This window comes from Hyperolius riggenbachi, chromosome 4, assembly GCF_040937935.1.
Source record: "Hyperolius riggenbachi isolate aHypRig1 chromosome 4, aHypRig1.pri, whole genome shotgun sequence".
NCBI classification, from domain to species: domain Eukaryota; kingdom Metazoa; phylum Chordata; class Amphibia; order Anura; family Hyperoliidae; genus Hyperolius; species Hyperolius riggenbachi.
This window is the reverse complement of record NC_090649.1, coordinates 432,393,179-432,412,301: the sequence shown is the minus strand read 5'-3', so window position 1 is coordinate 432,412,301 and position 19,123 is coordinate 432,393,179. Positions and strand designations below refer to the sequence as shown.

Here is a 19,123-nt window from a genome sequence, read left to right as displayed (position 1 = left end):
TTCCGCGCCGAGCATGGAGACCGGGACAGCGGCGGGGAGTGGGGGTGACAGCTTGGGACAGTTGGCTGCTAGGGGTTGGAGAAAGCCCAAGGTGAGTAAAGCTTTTCATTTAATATTTGCCTGATAACTACTTGCATTGTGCGCATGGCTTGGGGCCGCACATGTGCAGGAGCCGCCGACTGGCGGCAACCAGCTAGCTTTGTGGTGGTCGCCACTGCTGGCCAAAGGGACTTGGACCGATGTGTCGTGGACACAGAAGGACTTCAGGGGGCTGCTAGAAGCCCCCTGTTTGTATCACTTGTTTACAGTTAATTTATATAAATCCATTTTCCTGTGGAAAAATACTGTATTTGTGCATAATGTAATGTTACATTAAACGGGGGGGGGGGGGGGGGGGGGCGCACTTGGGCAGCCCAGCCTCTGTTGGTGGTGGACCTTGTCCCGGCTCTGGTAAATAGAGATATTTGGCACTCCATGAGGTGAGATCTCTGAAGAATGCCTCTTCTGCCCACAATAAATATGTCCGCCGGTTGTCCGCAGTGCTCGGACTCGGTGTCCCATGATCCTCGGCGGCTGGCTGTGCTGACGGGGGCTGGCTGGGGTCAGTATCGGTGTGTTGCTGCAGGAGGCGGGTCACTGCTGGCTGTAGGTGGCTTGCAGGGCAGAAGGGACTCCTGACAATGGCTATGGATAATTCCGGGAAGGAGCGGGAGGCCGTGCAGCTTATGGCGGATGCCGAGAAGAGGGTGAAATCATCGCAGTCCTTTCTACGGGGTCTCTTCGGGTGAGAGTGGGGGAGGGGGTGCGGGGATACCTCCCCGGCCTGCTGTCATTACAGAATGTCATTAATGTCACACAGTGCTTCAACTGTAACAGCCGAGGGTCACTAAAGCGCTTCCTGCATCCTGCTATAGCATGATCACTATACACCCCATTCATCCAATCCTACCTGCTGCTATATGCACCATGTTATGCCATACACCCCATCTGCTTCCTTCTGCTATACTATGCTATGCCAAACACCTTATACTGTATTACTTCATACACCACATCTATTTCACCCTAATATATACTGTATACACACCCCATCTATTTCATCCTCATATACTTTCCCATGCACCTCATCTGTTTCATCCCAATATTGCCCTATACACCCTATCTATTTCATCCTAATATACAGTATTACCCTATACACCCCATCTATTTCATCCTAATATACAGTATTACCCTATACACCCCATCTATTTCATCCTAATATACTGTATTACCCCATACACCGTATGTATTTCATCTTAATTTACTTTATAACTCCATACATCCCCCCCCCCCTCCTATTTCATCCTACTAAACTGTATTACTCCATACACACTATTTCATCCCACTGTACTGTATTACTCCATACACCCCATCTATTTCATCACATATACTGTATTATTCCATACACCCTATCTATTTCATCCCACTGTACTGTATTACTCCATACACCCCATCTATTTCATCACATATACTGTATTATTCCATACACCCTATCTATTTCATCCCACTGTACTGTATTACTCCATACACCCCATCTATTTCATCACATATACTGTATTATTCCATACACCCTATCTATTTCATCCCACTATACTGTATTAATCAATACACCCCATCTATGTCATTACTCCATATACCCCATCTATCTCATCCCACTATACTGTATTAATCCATACACCTCATCTATTTCATCCTATTGTAATGTATTACACCCCATCTATTTCATCCTGATGTATTGTATTACTCCATACACCCCATCTATTTCATCCCACGTCACTGTATTACTCCATACACCCCATCTATTTCATCCTATTGTAATGTATTACACCCCATCTATTTCATCCTGATGTATTGTATTACTCCATACACCCCATCTATTTCATCCCACTTCACTGTATTACTCCATACACTCCATCTATTAAACATTCATTTAGAGATACAGTGAGAATTTCTCTTTAAACATAATTTTCCCCGGTCGTCTCCAGGACAGCACCCTGAAAGATTGATTCCCGCCTCAAACACTGGACGGAATCTACATAATTAAGAATTGAAATAATTAATTGGTTATACAGATATAGCCAAGGAAACGGAACACTTACTCAGTTTCAGTTCCTGAAGGCTACACCTGAAGATCCGGAAGGGTCTGTCCATGCCAGATGTGCAGGAGGCTGTGCCAGAGAGTGGGCTTCTCGGAGGAAGCAGCCAGAGTGGTTGTGCAGTGAAAGCAGCCTCCGCCCGCTCTATCCCCAGTGTCGTCATGGTTTCCTGCTTCAGGCGCACTTGGATGACGTGGTGGTGGTGGTGGTTGTTTTTTTACAACAATAACATACAGTAGAATAGGGACACTGTTTTTATCAAAATAGAGGTGGGGGTTTAATTGACTGCTATTTCTTATTGAACAATTATATTATGGACATTATTGACTACTCCATTAATATTGAAATTTGGGACCTCCCATTGAGCAGCTAAGTGAGATTTAGCGTTCATATAGCTATGGATTGCAGGAGCCTATGTGCTGCACACTTCATGGAGTCAGGTTTATTCCCTTGAAGCAAGGCGGTTAGGTCCCTCTTAATAGATATAGCTAGAGCCCTAGTCAGAAGCTGACATTTTATTCCAGAAGATTAATGACTAGGGACAAGTCCACCACTTACCAATAAAAGATCCCTCTCGTCCACAATTCCTGAAACTGACTCCAACAGCTATTTCCAAACACTGATGGCTAACGGGGGGCAAGTAGGCTGTAAGTGTAAAACCTTCATGTTGACTTCTATTGTTTAATAGAATAGGCTGCCTTTTAATAAAAATATACAGCAGTGAGACCATTTAGTTGGAGTTAAAGTGTGTTCACTTTAACTCCAACTAAATGGTCTCACTGCTGTATATTTTTATTAAAATAAGTGAAAATAAACTGATGAGAGAAACAATTGTATTTATCCTCCTACTAGATTGAATGTTTTGTTGCCTCTGCTCAGTGGCAGCCTAATAAGTGTCCCAGAGTTAGAAAAAGGAAAACCGTTTATGGCTGTAATTTGCTTATTAGAGATGTTTACTACCATATATTCCTGACAAGACAGAAGCTGTCACTTCCATGCCTAAAAATTAACTTTCAGGCAGCAAAATAGAACAAGTAAAACAGCCTGGTTATTAAAGGATACCAGAACCCAAAGGCTCTGGTAAAATGAAACCTCCAATGGGTAGGGAGAGAAGATTCGATACTTACCGCTTCTGTCGTTCCCCACAGTCAGCCACTGGTCTTCTCCTATTCCTCCCGGTGTCCTGGCGACTTGGCTGACCCTTAACCTGGTTAATCTTTGCTTCTGCCCGGCGCATAATGATTAGCAGAAGTATGCACACTCCCCCGCCTCCTCCATCCTAGCGTCTGCGCTCTACTGAAAATCAGTGATTAGCATCTGACGCTTGCTTTACAGTGGAGTACAGACGCTAGGATGGAGGAGGCGGAGAGTGTGCATACTTTTGCCCATCATTATGCGCCGAGCAGAAGCGAAGATTAACCAGGTTAAAGGTCAGCCAAGTCGCCAGGACACTGGGAGGAATAGGAGAAGATCCTTAACCCTTAGGTAGCAATTAAAGTATTGAAAGACTCAGAGAGCTTTCTATTGCTAGTACTCTTCAAAATTTGTTTCCCTTTACTGAGAAGGATTTAGCCTTGTCTGATAAAAGCCTCGGTTGTGGAGTCGGAGTCAGTGGTTTCAATAAACTGAGGAGTCAGTTGGATGATTTTTGTACCAACTGCACAGCCCTGGGAAGAATTGGACTAAGGTGTTGGAGTCGGAGCAATTTTGGGTACCTGGAGTCAGTGATTTCTTAAACTGAGGAGTTGGATGATTTTTGTACCCACTCTATATCCATGCAAGGGCTGTGGAGTAGTGGTGGGAGCAGTTTTGGGTACCTGGAGTCGGTGGTTTCATAAACTGAAGAGTAAGGCCCAGTTCACATCTGCTAAAGAGCCAAAAGGATCCGGTCTCCGCTTCACCGGATCCGGATGGCTCAGTCTGTGGCTCGGTTCACATATGAAAACGGATCTGATCAATGATTGATCGGATCCGGTTTCACTCAGCATATACATACCTAATCTTCTGCAGCAGCCGACGGTAGATGTTTCCTCTTCTTCCGCTGTGACTGCACAGCGCGTCATGTGACTAGTCACATGACGCATCATGTAGTCACATGATGCGGAAGAAGATGGAAGCCTCTACCGCCGGCTGCTATGATGAAGATTTGGTATGTATAAACCCTCCCTAGCCCACCCGCTCAGCTGCTGCACCCTTCCCTCACCCTCCCGTCGCTAGATTCATGTCGGCCCATGCCCCCATCCCCCGTGGAACGGTCCGTTTCTTCACTAGTGTGAAGAAACATTCTATTGCCCCCAATGCTGCTGCATTTTTGTCCGGATCCGTTCCGCTAAGCAGAACGGTCCGGAAAATTAGGGCCTGCAGCAATTTTTAGGTCTGGGGACCAGAACGTATCCGTACCAACGGATGCATGTGAATAGATTCATAGGTTAACATTGGATCCATTCACATCCGTTCCGTTTGTACAGTATACGTTCCGGTTACGTTCCAGAAAAAACCGCTAATGTGAACCAGGCCTGAGAGTTGGAGTCGGATGATATGTTTACCGACTCCATAGACCTGATAAAAGCTGTAAATTTGATACACTTCTTGTATCAATTCAGGGCTTGTAACTTTGCAAATAAATCGTGTGTTTCTGAAAAGCCAGGCATATGCTTTTGTTGTCCTAAAGTGATACAGTATGGAGACTACGTTCTGATGTAAAGCTGAATGCTTTAGTGCCGGTTTCCACGAAGTATGAATTTTTCAATGCAATTTTTTTCGCATTAAAAATTAAACAATTTGAGTCATTTCCATTGAATGCAAATTTTTGCATGTGGTGTGATGCAGAAAAAATATGTATTGCATGCTGCAGATTCTGCACCATGCATCCCTTTTACAAGTAATCAATATTAGACACACAGAAAAATTTGCATTAAAATTCACATAAAAATGCAAACATTCGCAAACTGGAAAAACGTATGCAAGATGTAATATCGAAGTGAAAATAGACCCTTATTTTTAGGCCCTAGTGGTCTAGAATCTGAGTGTTTCTGGCTCTATAACTTTGCTGGGTATCCTATAACATTGTCCTTTTCCTTGCTCATAGTGCGTAAGGCTAGGATTAACATCAACCTTCTCGGAGTCCATCTACCTGCAGTGTGCAGATTCCAGGAAGAAAGTGGGAAAGCCCGTCAGCAACAAGTGATGTATAACAACCAGAGCTTTTTATAGGCAGTTAGTGGTGTATGGCTTTTTCATGTGATTGGACAGTAACCACATGTAAAGTATTCCCTGCAACAAATGATTAGACCGTGAGCCCTACACGGGAGAAAAATGCGTAGACCTGTGAGGGACCAAAAGCCATTATGGATGGGCGATAGGGGTTGGCTTACCATATATGTATAAGTCCCCCTACTCTTTACACTTACTTGAGCTAAGCAGAGCAAATCCTGAGGGCTTTTTTGTCATTGCACAAACCTAGATCTGTTTCTATATATGAAGTTGTTTTGGTAGAAAGGCTCAGGCAGCACTTTGGGGATGTCTGCGGATGTATCCAGGGACACACAGCTTGTCATTATTTCTGATGATACTAGATGATATGAAAAGCTTTCAGCTTGATGAAAAGTATGTCATTGTTACACCATTGAAGAGGACCTGTCATGCATGAGATCCACTGAAAAAAAATTGGGCCAAGAGGTGTTTTTTTTTTTTTTTTTTTATTCTTCTGTGAGGGACAGTTGTATATTATGTTTATTAATTGCTTGGCTCTTTGATTCCTGAAACTTTGCCCCTACAGTTTAGGGTGAGGCGCCTAAACTGCTCCCTGGGTCATTATGTGGGGACAGATGGTTAAGTCTTCTTATACATGAACTAAATATCAACCTCTTATCTGCTTTCCAACGAACACATCCTGGCCAAATGGCAACTTTTATGTTCGGTTAAGGCTTGTTCACACCTTGGGCGTTTTGCACTTTTTTGAGCGCCGGTGACTTTGAAAAACGCCCTAAAATACCTTGTGCAATGAATCCTTATGGGATAGTTCATATTGGTGCATTTTGTCTGCTTTCTTTTTACAAAAGTGCTGCATGTACCATTTTCGGGGTGATTTTGTTACAATGGGAGGTTTAGGAAAAACGCTCACAAATCGTTTTTTTAAAAAAATTTTTATCTGGCAATTGCGTTCGCGTTTTTAAGAATAATTGTGTATATTATTTTCCGGGTCAAAGAGTTCACTTCCTGACTGATGTCGGGAAGTGAAAAAAACGGAATCATTCTGCAAAAGTGCTTACAAAAGCACTTTGCAGAAAAAATGTTCCCCCTAAAACTTCTCTGTTCATATGAAATATATTTGCGTAAATAGGTTGGCAAAGTGTAGGGGAGGCAATGGACTACCAGAAAGACCTATCATTAAATACAGCACAAGTTCTCGCTCATACACCAGGTTGGAGTCTTTTCAGCCTAAAGCTGTGTACACCTGTAAGATGCCAGGCTGTGGTGGCCATGTTTGTTTGTACAAGTGTCCCCTGAGCTTGTTAAAAAACAGATCTTTAAAAGAAATCGACCCCTGATTGCATTGTTCTCCTCTTTAACCCTTCCCATTGCGTGTTGTCTCGCCTCACCTTACATAGCAACAGCCTTGCAGCTCCTGTCCTTTAACTGTCCCCCGATATATCAAGAGTTGGGTGTGTGCCTTAATTGTCAGCCCACTCAGTGGTGAGGGGAGAAACTGCTCGCCAATGCATCAGTATATCGATGCATAAAGATTATCACTGGGAACCAGGGCTGTGGAGTTGGTACAAAAATACTCCAACTCCTCAGTTTATGAAACTACCAACTCCAACTCTGACTCCGGGTACCCAAAATGGCTCAGACTCCTCGATTCCGACTCCAGTCCTTAGTCTAATACTTACCAGTGCTGTGGATTTGGTACAAAAATCATCCGACTCCTCAGTTTATGAAACCACCGACTCCTCGACTCCAACTCTGACTCCACAGCCCTGGTGGGAACATTGGCAGTTAAGCTCCTTATCAGTGGACATTGCTAATCTGCAGATGCTAGGCTGGCTGTAGACTGAGGTCTCTTATGCTAGGTACACATGATGCATTTTTTCAGTCGAATTTCCGTCCAGGCCATTTTTCTGCTCGATTTTCCGCTCAATTATCTTATCTTTTCTTAGCAATTTCCATTCACTTCTATGAGAAATCGACCAGAAAAACGATCGGAAATAATATTGGACATGACAAATTATCGATCAAACCATCTATCTAACACAAAATTGTATGGCGTGTACCTAGCATTAGGTACAGCTGCATGACATTGTCCATTGGCTACTTAATTGGACTTATTAGTGTGACTTCTTATTTCCTAATATTATTTGAAACTTTAAGATCCAAGCTTGGAAGTGGTGGAACAGAAGTACTTTCTTGAACGCCTCATCTTTTGTGAGTGATTTGCTCAGCTGACACAATATCTGTTTCTTGAATCAGGGGCAACACGAAAATTGAAGAAGCCTGTGAGATGTATGCCAGAGCTGCAAACATGTTCAAGATGGCCAAAAACTGGAGTGGTGAGTTTTATACTTATTTAATAAAGTGTATGCTTGGTACAATACACACACTTTATTGATGATTGATCACCATTTTTGCATGGGGGGAACTGTTTTTTTGTGACAGCACTATCACAAGGAGGCTGCTGACACCCATTTTTGTAAAATCGCGTCATTGAGGTAAGATACCTCATAATACTTATTGTTTTAAGCTGTTTTTAAACGCTTTTATCATACTAGGGCGCCTCTTTCCTCCGTTGTGCTAAGTATACCCCCAAACAGACACTGTTCGAGGGGAGGTGACATACCACCAGTGGAGTCCCCACAGTGGTTGTTCCAACCTTTTTTCTATTAAGAGAGCGACCATCCTTCCGGTCCTGGCTAGGACCACCCCGAGTGGAGTCCGGTTTATTGTCTCCACCTGCTTCCTGTGGTTGGTTGCCCCCAGCAACCTTCCTTTGTGAGTAGTGCTTTCATTTACTTACTTATACTGTGGTTTTTAACATATTGCACTACTGGGCTCCCGTTTTCTGTCTCCTGTGTCTTTTCCTATAGGGTGCTGTATCACCCCCACCATTATCACAAGGCCATAAGATTCCCTTGGAATTGTGGGTAAAAAGGCAGTCCTTTGAACACCACATAGCAACATTCCGAATAGGGCTTAACACCTGGACCAGATTCTGGAAGTGGCTTGGGACAATCCCACAATTTTGCCAGCTACGGCTTGATAGGAGCCTTTTCTGAAAAAATGTAGTGCAGCAACCAAATTTAGTTAACCCTGGCACTGCCTGTGTTACAAGATGATTCAAGAGAAATGCTGATGTCCTGTTATAGCAAATAAAGCCATTCTCTTGCAAATTTATATGGTTCTAGACCTTATTCTTGCCCTTCTGCGCCTTTGAATCACTCTCAGCGGATACAGAACCACTTCAAATGGCTCCATCTTCTTTGTCAGCAATGATCTGACAGGAATAACGATAGAGCAGTGAAGGAGATAACTAATTGTAAATTTAACGCTAAACCACGCCCACTTACATTTTCATGAATTGCACTTTCTTCCGTTTTATCGCATCATTACCGAATGATTACCCAATGCTCGCTAACAGCTGTAGATAACTTTGATGAATCCTGAAATCCACTTATTCAGTTCGGTATTTTTACCAAGCTGTCGGTAATTGATTCGATAAGTCTTGATGAATCGAGGTTATTGTGTTCTATTCATCTTCAAAGATTCACACTGATTTAAAGCGGATCTTTAACCCAGGATTGAACTTCATCTCAATCAGTAGCTGATGCCTCCTTTACCACAAAAAAATCTTTACCTTTTCTCAAATAGATCATCAGGGGGGTCTGTATGGCTGATATTGTGGTCAAACCCCTCGCACAGTGTGATGTCATGACCACGGTCCTGACATTTTGCTGTCTGTGAACCTCGTTGCATTGTGGGAAATAACCGCTTTTTCAACTGCCAAGCAAGCAGCATCTTCCTCTGTGCATAGTACTCTCAGTAACGAATATTCCATACAGATCGCCTGGCAGGACTTCACCACCATTTCACCACCAGTGATAAATTTATGAATGTAAATCGGAGAGGAAAGCTTTTACTGACTAAATAATCAAATATTGTAAACCATAAGCAATTGTATTCATTGTTGTTTGCACTACAGTTCCTCTCCTTGTGGTTTTAGGTCACTTCAAGCTGCTTGGTTACTGTGTTGTACTGGTCCGAGCCCTATGCCATAGAGCCATATCAATCCTTGCCGTGTACGGAGGACCAAAAGTCTTAAACAGGCTGTCTGCATATTGGTTTGATGTGGCTCTGTAATATACAAAGCTATAGGTTTGCTAGACACCAGCGGTTCTGGATGCTAGCCTGGCTTACAGGGGCATAAAGAGATAATTTTCATATTCAGTAGCGGTGCATTGTGGGTAACCACAGATGTTCACTTGAATTATTGTAACTGCCTTCTGTTTTAAGAAGGCTAACCAACCTAAGCATTGTTTTTTTTTTTTTTTTTAGTAGAAGGGCTTTTTGGTCTTTTTTTTTTTTTTTTTTTTTAGTCCCATATACTCTCCTTGTGGTTTTGGGTCACCCCGAGCTGCTTGACTACTGTTACAGTTCCTCTTTGTTAACACCTCTTTCTTTTTAGTTTAGGGACAGATGGGGACAGTGTGGTGGTTTTGTAATGTATCATTGATTCTATGGCCTTTCTTTTGTTCCTTTATATTTTGTAGCTGCCGGAAATGCATTTTGTCAAGCAGCCAAGCTACACATGCAACTGCAGAGCAAACACGATGCAGCTACAAGCTTTGTAGACGCCGGCAATGCCTTCAAGAAGGCTGATCCTCAAGGTAGACTTTTCTAATGTGAATTAAGCATGATCTGTTTGTGTTGGCTGATATATATCATCGCACCATTACACACCAGGCTTTTAACCCATTGCATTAAAGAAACCCTGAACTGGAAGATATGAGGGAAGCTCTGGGGTAGGGCTGGCACCATAGGTGTGCACACCAAATACGATGTCCCCTTGCTGCTTCAATTATCAATACTAATATGTTAAAGCTGAGATCTGGTAGCCTTTTCTATGCACATGCCCTCAGTGGTTTGCTCTCACCTAATAGTTAGGAAGATTTCACACGAATGGTGAGACCTGCCGCAGCCAACCAGGAGGTGATCTGGCAAACACTGAACTTGTGTCTTCACAAGCACAAGAGTGCGTACACCAAAATGGGAAATGTGGGCACTGTAGTTGCCGCGGAAGTTTAAGCGCCCCATAAAACGCCCATGTTAATTTCGGCTATAAAGGGAAATTTTGGATGCCGAAGGCTCCCAATAAAATAGTGGGCACTGGGGCTGCCCGCTCTACAAACTAGATAGATAGATAGATAGATAGATAGATAGATAGATAATCATCTATCTATATATCTCCCACTATTGGTTACTACAGTTTGTATAACGTGCAGCCCCAGTGCCCGCTATTTCACCGGCTTCCCAAATTTTCCTTCATATCTGCAATTGATATAAGCGCCTATGTGGCGCCCAAAATTCCGCACCACCTAATATTTTACGTATATAGAGGTGGATATTGGCGGGTGTGCAGGGTAGGCTTAGGTGTGTTTGTGTGTGTGTGTGTTAGTTTAGGGTTAGACAGTGGTGGTGAGATTGGGGGGGGGCACTTAGGGTTTGGCATCGGTGGAGGGAGGGCTTCTGTGAGAATAGGGTTTGGTTTAGCATAAGATATTGGTAGCCTTTCCCAATATTTTGTTATCGGAATGAGCACTGCCCAATAGTACTGATATTTTTCTACCAGCTATTTTCCGGCCCCCCAAATTTCCCTGGTGCCCTTTTTGCAGGAACAAGTGTAAACACGCTGAATGAGTTCCACCTAAAGAGATAGACTAGATCTCTCAGGTAACCGTGTGAGGCCATACAGATGCATTATTAGGCTGCAGCCTTGCAACATGTTGTGTTGCTATGGAGCGCAGAGGGGGTTGGTACACGGCATAGCGACTTTTGGCGGGCATGGGGAGGAGGGGAACGATGCACTTGCCTGAGGTGATCTTTTTGCGAAGCATAGGTGCAGCTTTTCTCCTGCTACATTCTCTGCACAAACTGGCCCAAGCAGACGCCTCAGCCACCAGCACACTAGTGTGTGTACTGGCCTTTAAGCCAATCAGCAGTTATATATGGGGGAAGACTGGGGCGTACGAAAGGAATCAGTGCATGAGACTTGGGCGCAGGCCCTCAAGGCCGCCATGGATGGTGGGGAATAAAATAATTCGGCTTCCAGCAATTGCTGGAGGCCGAATTATAGCGTTTTATAAGTAACTTAAGCGCCGTCTTCTGACGGCGCTGAAGTTACTCACTGCTGCGCCCAAGTCTCCTGCTCTTGACCGGCAGTGTTCGAGAACCTGCAGATCTTCCAGGAGGTGGCACTCACAAACTCAGGTTGTAGAATGGCAGAGACTGTTGAAGGTTTGGGTGCCTTTCACCTCTCCTTTCACCAGTACCCTAATGCTTTGCCCGAGGTTCTGCTTTAATGCAATGTTCATCCTCTGGCTGTGCTTGTTGCTTGGTTGAGCTAGCTATTGGGGAATGCATGCGAGCTTCACTTTATTGTGCCTTTTTTTTGTTTTTCTCACGTGAGTTTTGTAATGTGCCATCATGTATTTTCCATTCACAACAATGGCGTTCTGCTCGGTTAAGATGCCTTTTTATTCTTTTCCTGCTAACCTCAGAGGCCATCAACTGCTTAAATGCAGCCATCGATATTTACACTGACATGGTAAGAAAGAACTTCTCTCTAGAACGCTAATTGTGTCTGAAATTAATCTGAACCCACCATCTTCTAATGCTGTGACTCTGCTTCACTGAAATCCACATTTGAAATAATTTAAAATTTGAATTCCTGCCTTAGGGAGACTCATTTGAAATCTTTTCTGACCTTACTGGCGGTATCTTTGTTAGATTTTGAGCTGGAGAGAGGCTACAGAAAAGACCAGCATTACTTAAAGCGCAACTAAACAAAGAAACTCAAAAGCAGCCATGTTGATTAGTGTTAATTATTAGATTCACCTTTGGAATTGAACTGTTAAAGCGGACCGGAACTTAGAACTTCCTCTCTGCTCTAAAAGATACGCAACAGCATAATAACCTTTAAAACTATTTCTTTGTTACAGCTGATACAAATCCTACAATACATCTGCAGTGTGTCTACTTCCTGCTTTCATGGAAACAGACATAGTGTTAACATCCTGTGTTTACAAATTAGCTGCTCTGTTATGGCTGTAATAAAATAGTTTCCAGTGCTCAGTATACTTATAAGGCAGTGTTAAACCCTATTTAAGGGGAGCCACACAGTGATTGTGGTTACTCTAGACAAATTACTCGATTTCACTGGGTCTGCATAAACACACTATAATGTATTAATATCTGCATAACAAGATACCCCCAAAACCCCCGTAAAATGCGAGCCTTCAAGTGTAATACGGCTTAACCATACACCGCCGGCCGTGTCATTCACACTGCGCATACATTCAAAGTCCACACATTCAAGTATATTGCACTCCCGGGAGTAAGTTTCCAGTTGAAAAACCTCTACTCAATAAGTGAGCTGTAGCCACAGTTCCAAGTTGCGTGGGCAGTGCATAACATGTCTCAAGTTAATTGTCTCAGTGTTAAGCTCCAGGGTGAACAATCCACTTGTTATGATGTACTTGACAGTTCAAGACTTCTCCGATGTCTGTAGTTTAAGGGAGAGTGGAGACTAGCATACAGTGTTAAAGTCCATGGGCGGGAGGCCTAGGGCTCGTATGCTGTAAATTCCCTGCAAAAAATGGCATATAGTAAATGAAGCGGTACCAGGAGGGCTCTCACCAACTCCTCACGGTAAATCCCTGCTGCAACTCTCGTGCAATGACAAACGGTTCTCGGAGGGCTCTCACCAACTCCTATGGTCTGTCTGTTACAGTCGGGTCCTCTTCATGCCTCCTGCGCTGTGGCCAATGTATGAGAAGCTGAGGCGGAGATACGCTAATGAACTTGAGAGGATGGCATTCTCTGTCATGTACATTTTGGTGTTTGTAGTGCAGTTTTTGTGCGCTTGCGTTTTTTTTCTGAATATGCGTATTTCTAGCATTTCGCATTTGCAGTGCGCATATACAGACCGCATATGCATTTTGTATACGTTTTCCATGCATTTTTCTATTGCGTTTTATGCAAATCAGTAGGAAGACAACAGGGAGCAGAAATGCATCAGAAAACAATACAAAAAAACCCCCTAAAAATGCATACAAAACGCACTACATTGCGTTACCATTGACTTTCATTATGTGCGGTTTTGATGCGTTTCTGAAAACCATGTAACAAAACCAGCGTTTTTAAAAATGCATGTTAGAAAACGCATTTGCGTTTTATGAGTTTTTTTTTTTTTTTATGCGGCCCATTGATTACCATTGCAGGCAAAAATACTGCATTTTCTGCAACACTTTTCCTAGCCGAAGAGTTCCCCATGAAGAGGTGGGCAAGTCTAAAACCTGTTAGTTTTGTCAGATATGATCTGCTTACTTTTTTCGTTGGCGTTGTCCTTTTTAAAAAACTGTATGGTGTGTAGCCACCTTTAGGCAGAATTCATTAATACCTCTCACCCCTGCTGCTCTGCCAAGCAGAGTGTTACCCAGAGTGTGTTACTATTTGCGACTGACATTCTTCCTACACAAGCTGTTGCTGTCTCTTATCCAGTAACATTTTTGCTTTTCCTAATGCAATCATCTGAAAACTGCACAGTTTCAACCATAGCATGAACAGAACTGCGGTCCGGCTTGGTGTCTCCAACTCCCTCGGCTCCTCCTCTCACTGCTGTCTGCAAGCAGAGAACAGACAGCATGGCTGATCAGAAGGAAGAGGCTGAGCATAACAGTGAGGCCAAGCAGAACTGCAGATCCAACATATGATATGGTCGAATTACAATAGTTATCAGATAGCTGGATTAGGAAGAGGAAAACATTCGGAGTAGGTCACGCAAGAGAGGAAAAAATAAAGGGACAACGGGAGCCCGATCTGGTGGGATGAGATATCGTAAATAAGAGTGTTCTACTCACAAGTCCGGGTTGCTGATCCAGAAACCACCAATGGCGCATTGTGGAGAAGAACCTTCCCCACTCGGCCTTTCGTAAGTTTTCTGGTCGCAGCTCCAAATGCTATTTTATGAGGAAATCGTAAACCAGGAACCCCAGTGGTGGCTGGATAGTGTACTGGTTAAGGGCTCTGCCTTCGACATGGGAGACCAGGGTTCAAATCCTGGCTAGGTCAAGTACCTATTCAGTAAGGAGTTCAAGGCAAGACTCCCTAACACTGCATGGTGGCCTCCTGAGCACGTCCCAGTGGCTGCAGCTCTTGAGCGCTTTGAGTCCGAAAGGAGAAAAGCGCTATACAAATGTTCGGATTATTATTATTATTATAGTCCTGGGTTGGAAGGTTGCTGCAAAAGGTCCAGGAGGCGCTTTAGGCTTCCCAGGCTTCACCTCTGCTATAACGGCACATTAATCACCTGATGAAGCGGCAACAGGCTGTGAAACGAGTAGTCCATTGTGCAGAATAAAAATGAGTTGTTTCATATGTTCTACTAGTCATCATTAAGGTAGGCTGACATCCACCTTTTATTTATGTATGTATACAGTAACTATACTTAATTTATCACTTGGGCGCCTCCTAGACTTATTGCAGGATAAAATTCAGGGCATATACTTGCATGTGGCAGGCTGGTCTCCAATCTATCAGCCACCAAGCTCCTTCTGATTGCTATGTAGTGTAGCCAAACGACAGCATTGGTAATCAAACCTGTGTCAATGGCTTGACCAGGCATTAAAGAACTGCCCTCGGGTGATGCGAGTGTGGCTGCGGACATGCTCAGATGTACCGCCATTGGATGGACATCTCAGATGTGCCGCCAGCCCCTGGCAAATACTGCAGCTGCTTGTGTGAAAGAGGCCTTAGCAGAAAAACCGCAATAGTACTTACAGTAAATACATCACTTTCAGGATTTACTATTGCATTCACATACTCGAGTCCACTACAGGGTCTCTTAAAGGGAACCTGAACTGAGTAAAATTATTTAAAATAAACACATGAGGTAACTTCAATTGAACATTACATAGTTACCCTGCCATCAGTTCCTCTCAGAAGCTCACCATTTTCTTCTTACAGTGATCCCTTCCAGTTCTGACAACATTTTGTCAGAACTGAAATATATCAGTTGCTGTCAGTTATAGCTGAGAGGACAACTGATGTGCCAGTTAATGTCCATGGTTCCCTATGGCTCACGTGGGCAATGATACAGTTAACTGTGTGTTGACCAGAAAGCTGTTGGCAGGGGTAATGGCCATTTTCAAAATGGAGGACAGAAAATTCCCTTGATCACAGTGGACAAACAGGACGCGGGAGAGGAGAAAGAGTTTGAGGAGTAGACTACATGGGAGGTAAGTATGACATGCGTATATTTATTTTGACGTTTAATTTTCAGTTCAGGTTTTCTTTAAGGAACATAAATAACTGTTATCTGATTACCAACTTTTTGGTTTCATTTGTCAAAAATCTCCTTGATAAATTCTTGTAAACATATTTTCACGTTTTTTTTTTTTTCTTTTCTTTTCCTTCTTACTGATTTTTAGCTTTGGAGGAACACTTAAAGGGGATCTTAAAGAGGAACTCCAGTGAAAATAATGCAATAAAGTGCTTCATTTTTACAATAATTATGTATAAATGATTTAGTCAATGTTTGCCCATTGTAAACATTTTTAAATCCCTGATTTACATTCTGACATTTATTACATAGTGACCTTTTTACTGTTGGCAGGTGATGTAGCTGCTCCATGGTTTTTTGGCAGTTGGAAACAGCTATTTCCCAAAATGCAGCAAAGTTCCCAGACAGGAAACTGCCAGGAGTATGTACTCAAGAGTTTCTTGTGGGAGGAGTTTCACCACAATATCAGCCATACAGCGCCCCCTGATGGTCTGTTTGTGAAAAGGAATAGATTTCTCATGTAAAAGTGGGTATCAGTTACTGATTGGGATAAAGTTCAATTATTGGTCGGAGTTTCTCTTTAAGTGAGCCCGCTGGAGTCATCCTGTTCCCACGATGAGCTTCGGAGTCCCTCCGGCTAGCAGTGGCGACCCCTGCAAAGCTTCCCCGTCGCCATCTACTGCACATGGGCAGCCCCGAGCTCATTGCACTCCCACGGCCAGAAGCGTTATGCGCAGCATGTGAAAATTGCCCCTGCGCAAAGTGCTCCCAACTGCGAGAGCGTGATCAGTGTGCTCGGGGTCGTCCATGCACAGTAGGCAACGGGCCACCTTTGAGGCGGTCGCCGCTTCTAGACGGAGAGACTCAGAAGCACCTTGTTGTTGCCGTTACCAATTCCGTCTAGGGCAAACAATCACAACCACATGCTTATGCTAACGTCGTATGTGGAGACAGTGGGAGAGTAGGTGGATGCACCAGGCACTAGGTGGACAAGTGACGATTGTTTTGCATCCATGCAGATGCTTGGTCACGCTGAGAATCCAAGCCTTGCACAACTTTTCATAGTTAGACTGAGAGAGCTTAGCCAACATTCAAGTGGACCTGCACTCTTGCACAAGACAGGAAAACGGAGAGAAGAGAGTTTAGCTTGTCAACCCCCCTCATCTGTGACTTATCACCACTGTAATTTGATCTTTCAGCTGTTACATAGTTGCATAGTTATTTGGGTTGAAAAAAGACATACGTCCACCGAGTTCAACCAGAAAACAAAGTACAACACCAGCCTGCTCCCTCACACATCCCTGTTGATCCAGAGGAAGGCGAAAAAAACCCTTACAGGGCATGGTCCAATTAGCCCCAAAAGGGACAATTCCGTCCCGACTCCAGATGGCAATCAGATAAAATCCCTGGATCAACATCATTAGGCATAACCTAGTAATTGTAGCCATGGATGTCTTTCAACGCAAGGAAAGAGCTGTGTCAGCTCAGAAATTGCCTCTACCACAGCAGTGCAGCTCAATTGTAAACACAGGATGTTAACCCTTTGTCTGCTTCCATGAATGCACGAAGTAGACTCGCTGCAGATTTATTGCAGGATTTGTATCAGCTGTAATAAAGAAATGTTTTTCTTTATTATTACGGTGTTGTGTAACTGTTAGAGCAGAGAAAAAGCTCTGAGTTCAGGTCCACTTTAAAACTCTCTGTATGTAATAAGTGTTGATGCTTGAAAACATTGAAAATAGAAAAATGTGTTATGTTACTCAGTACCCAGCCTAGTGACGCATCAGTTCCTCTTTAGTCCGCAGTGTGATAGTTTGTGATGTGTTATCCTATTGTGCAGGAGATGATGCATACTGACTTATTATTAATACAGATGGAGTTTACTATTATCAGCTGCAAAGCTGACAAACAAGACTGCATTGTGTTCTGCAATCTCCCTCTGAGGTTGAGCTGCTTCTTTCAGGCTTCTGAATAAACACTCTTTATCTGTTCCAGGGAAGATTTACAATCGCTGCCAAACACCACATCACCATCGCAGAGATCTACGAGACTGAACTGGTTGATATTGAGAAGGTAAAATGTATTGTCTTATATCTAAGATGACGTATATCCATCCTTTATTAAACCCAGGCTGTTGTACAACAAGCTTGTTGTGTTAAACCCCCCCCCCCTCCCCTAAAGACAAGGCCATTTTTGTTAAATTGGCCACTGCAGCTTTAAGGCAGAGCTGCAGTGCCGACAACACAGCACACAAGTGATTTCCCCCCCCCCCCCCCCTTTTCTCCCCACCAACAGAGCTCTATGGAGGCTACCATATTTATTTCCTTTTAAACAATGCACATTGCCTGGCTGTCCTGCTGATTCTCTGCCTCTAATACTTTCAACCATAGACCCTGAACAAGCATGCAGATCTGGCGTTTCTGACTGAAATCTGACAAGATTATATGCATGCTTGATTCAGACACTACTGCAACCAAAGATATCAGCAGGACTGCCAGGCAGCTGGTATTGTTTAAAAGAAAACATATGGCTGCCCCTATATGATTCTCACTTCAGGTTCCTTTTTTAAAAGCAAAAACAAAAAAAAATGGATTTGGTTCAGAAGTAGTTTAGTGCCATGTTCCTCAGTGTGGTAATACCATGCATAGCCACATCAATGTGATTTCAATTGACCCTATGTTCCTGTCTAGGCAATTGCACACTATGAGCAGTCAGCAGATTACTACAAAGGAGAAGAATCAAACAGGTAAGTGCTAAGCATTGACTGCTTTCTTTATTACTCTGATATGGAACATAGAGCAGTGCTGATCTTTTGTTTGTCATTTCAGCTCTGCAAATAAGTGTCTGCTGAAGGTAGCAGGATATACAGCACAGCTAGAGCAGTACCAAAAGGCAATAGAAATCTATGAGCAGGTAAGGCTTGTAGACCAGTGTCGGTTTAGCTTTGTATTGCTATACACTGTACAGCCAAGAACAATCATTAGTCTAGGGCCTATCCAGGGGGGGATTGACCCTGGGAGGAAAAACTCCACTGTACTTTACTGTATCGTGTAGTGTATATATCATAGTCTAGGACTATTTAGGGGGAAGCCAATTAACTTATCTATATGTTTTGTGGTGTGTGGGGGGGGGGAAACCAGAGTGCCTGGAGGAAGACATACAAACTCATTGCAGATATTGGCCTGGCTGGGATACGAATCGGGGAGCTTGCACTGCAAGGTGGGAGTGCTGACCACTAATAGTACCGCTATCCACTCGTTGTCCAAACCATTAAGTGAATGCGAGCCGCTGAGTAAAATTACATTTTGATTGGCAATTTTCTATTATTAAATGTTAAAGACTTTACATATATTATTCAGGGGCTCTGTAAGATAAGTGACCTCTCATTCATTCTAAGAAAGCTATGAAGCCCTTTAATACCTTTTTGCAACTAAATAGA

At 43.3% G+C, this 19,123-nt stretch overlaps 1 protein-coding gene across 1 annotated transcript in view; it reads left to right on the top strand.

Annotated features, from left to right (window-relative positions):
- The first annotated feature begins 595 nt into the window (after nt 1-595).
- Nucleotides 596-19,123, top strand: part of NAPB (NSF attachment protein beta) — a 31,672-nt gene continuing 13,144 nt past the window's right edge. The window contains exons 1-7 of the mRNA XM_068232495.1: nt 596-784; nt 7,602-7,681; nt 9,896-10,012; nt 11,903-11,949; nt 17,680-17,757; nt 18,375-18,430; nt 18,513-18,597. Of these exons, the coding sequence (XP_068088596.1) occupies nt 681-784; nt 7,602-7,681; nt 9,896-10,012; nt 11,903-11,949; nt 17,680-17,757; nt 18,375-18,430; nt 18,513-18,597 (567 nt within the window). The 5' untranslated portion in view covers nt 596-680. The remainder of the gene's footprint in view (nt 785-7,601; nt 7,682-9,895; nt 10,013-11,902; nt 11,950-17,679; nt 17,758-18,374; nt 18,431-18,512; nt 18,598-19,123) is intronic.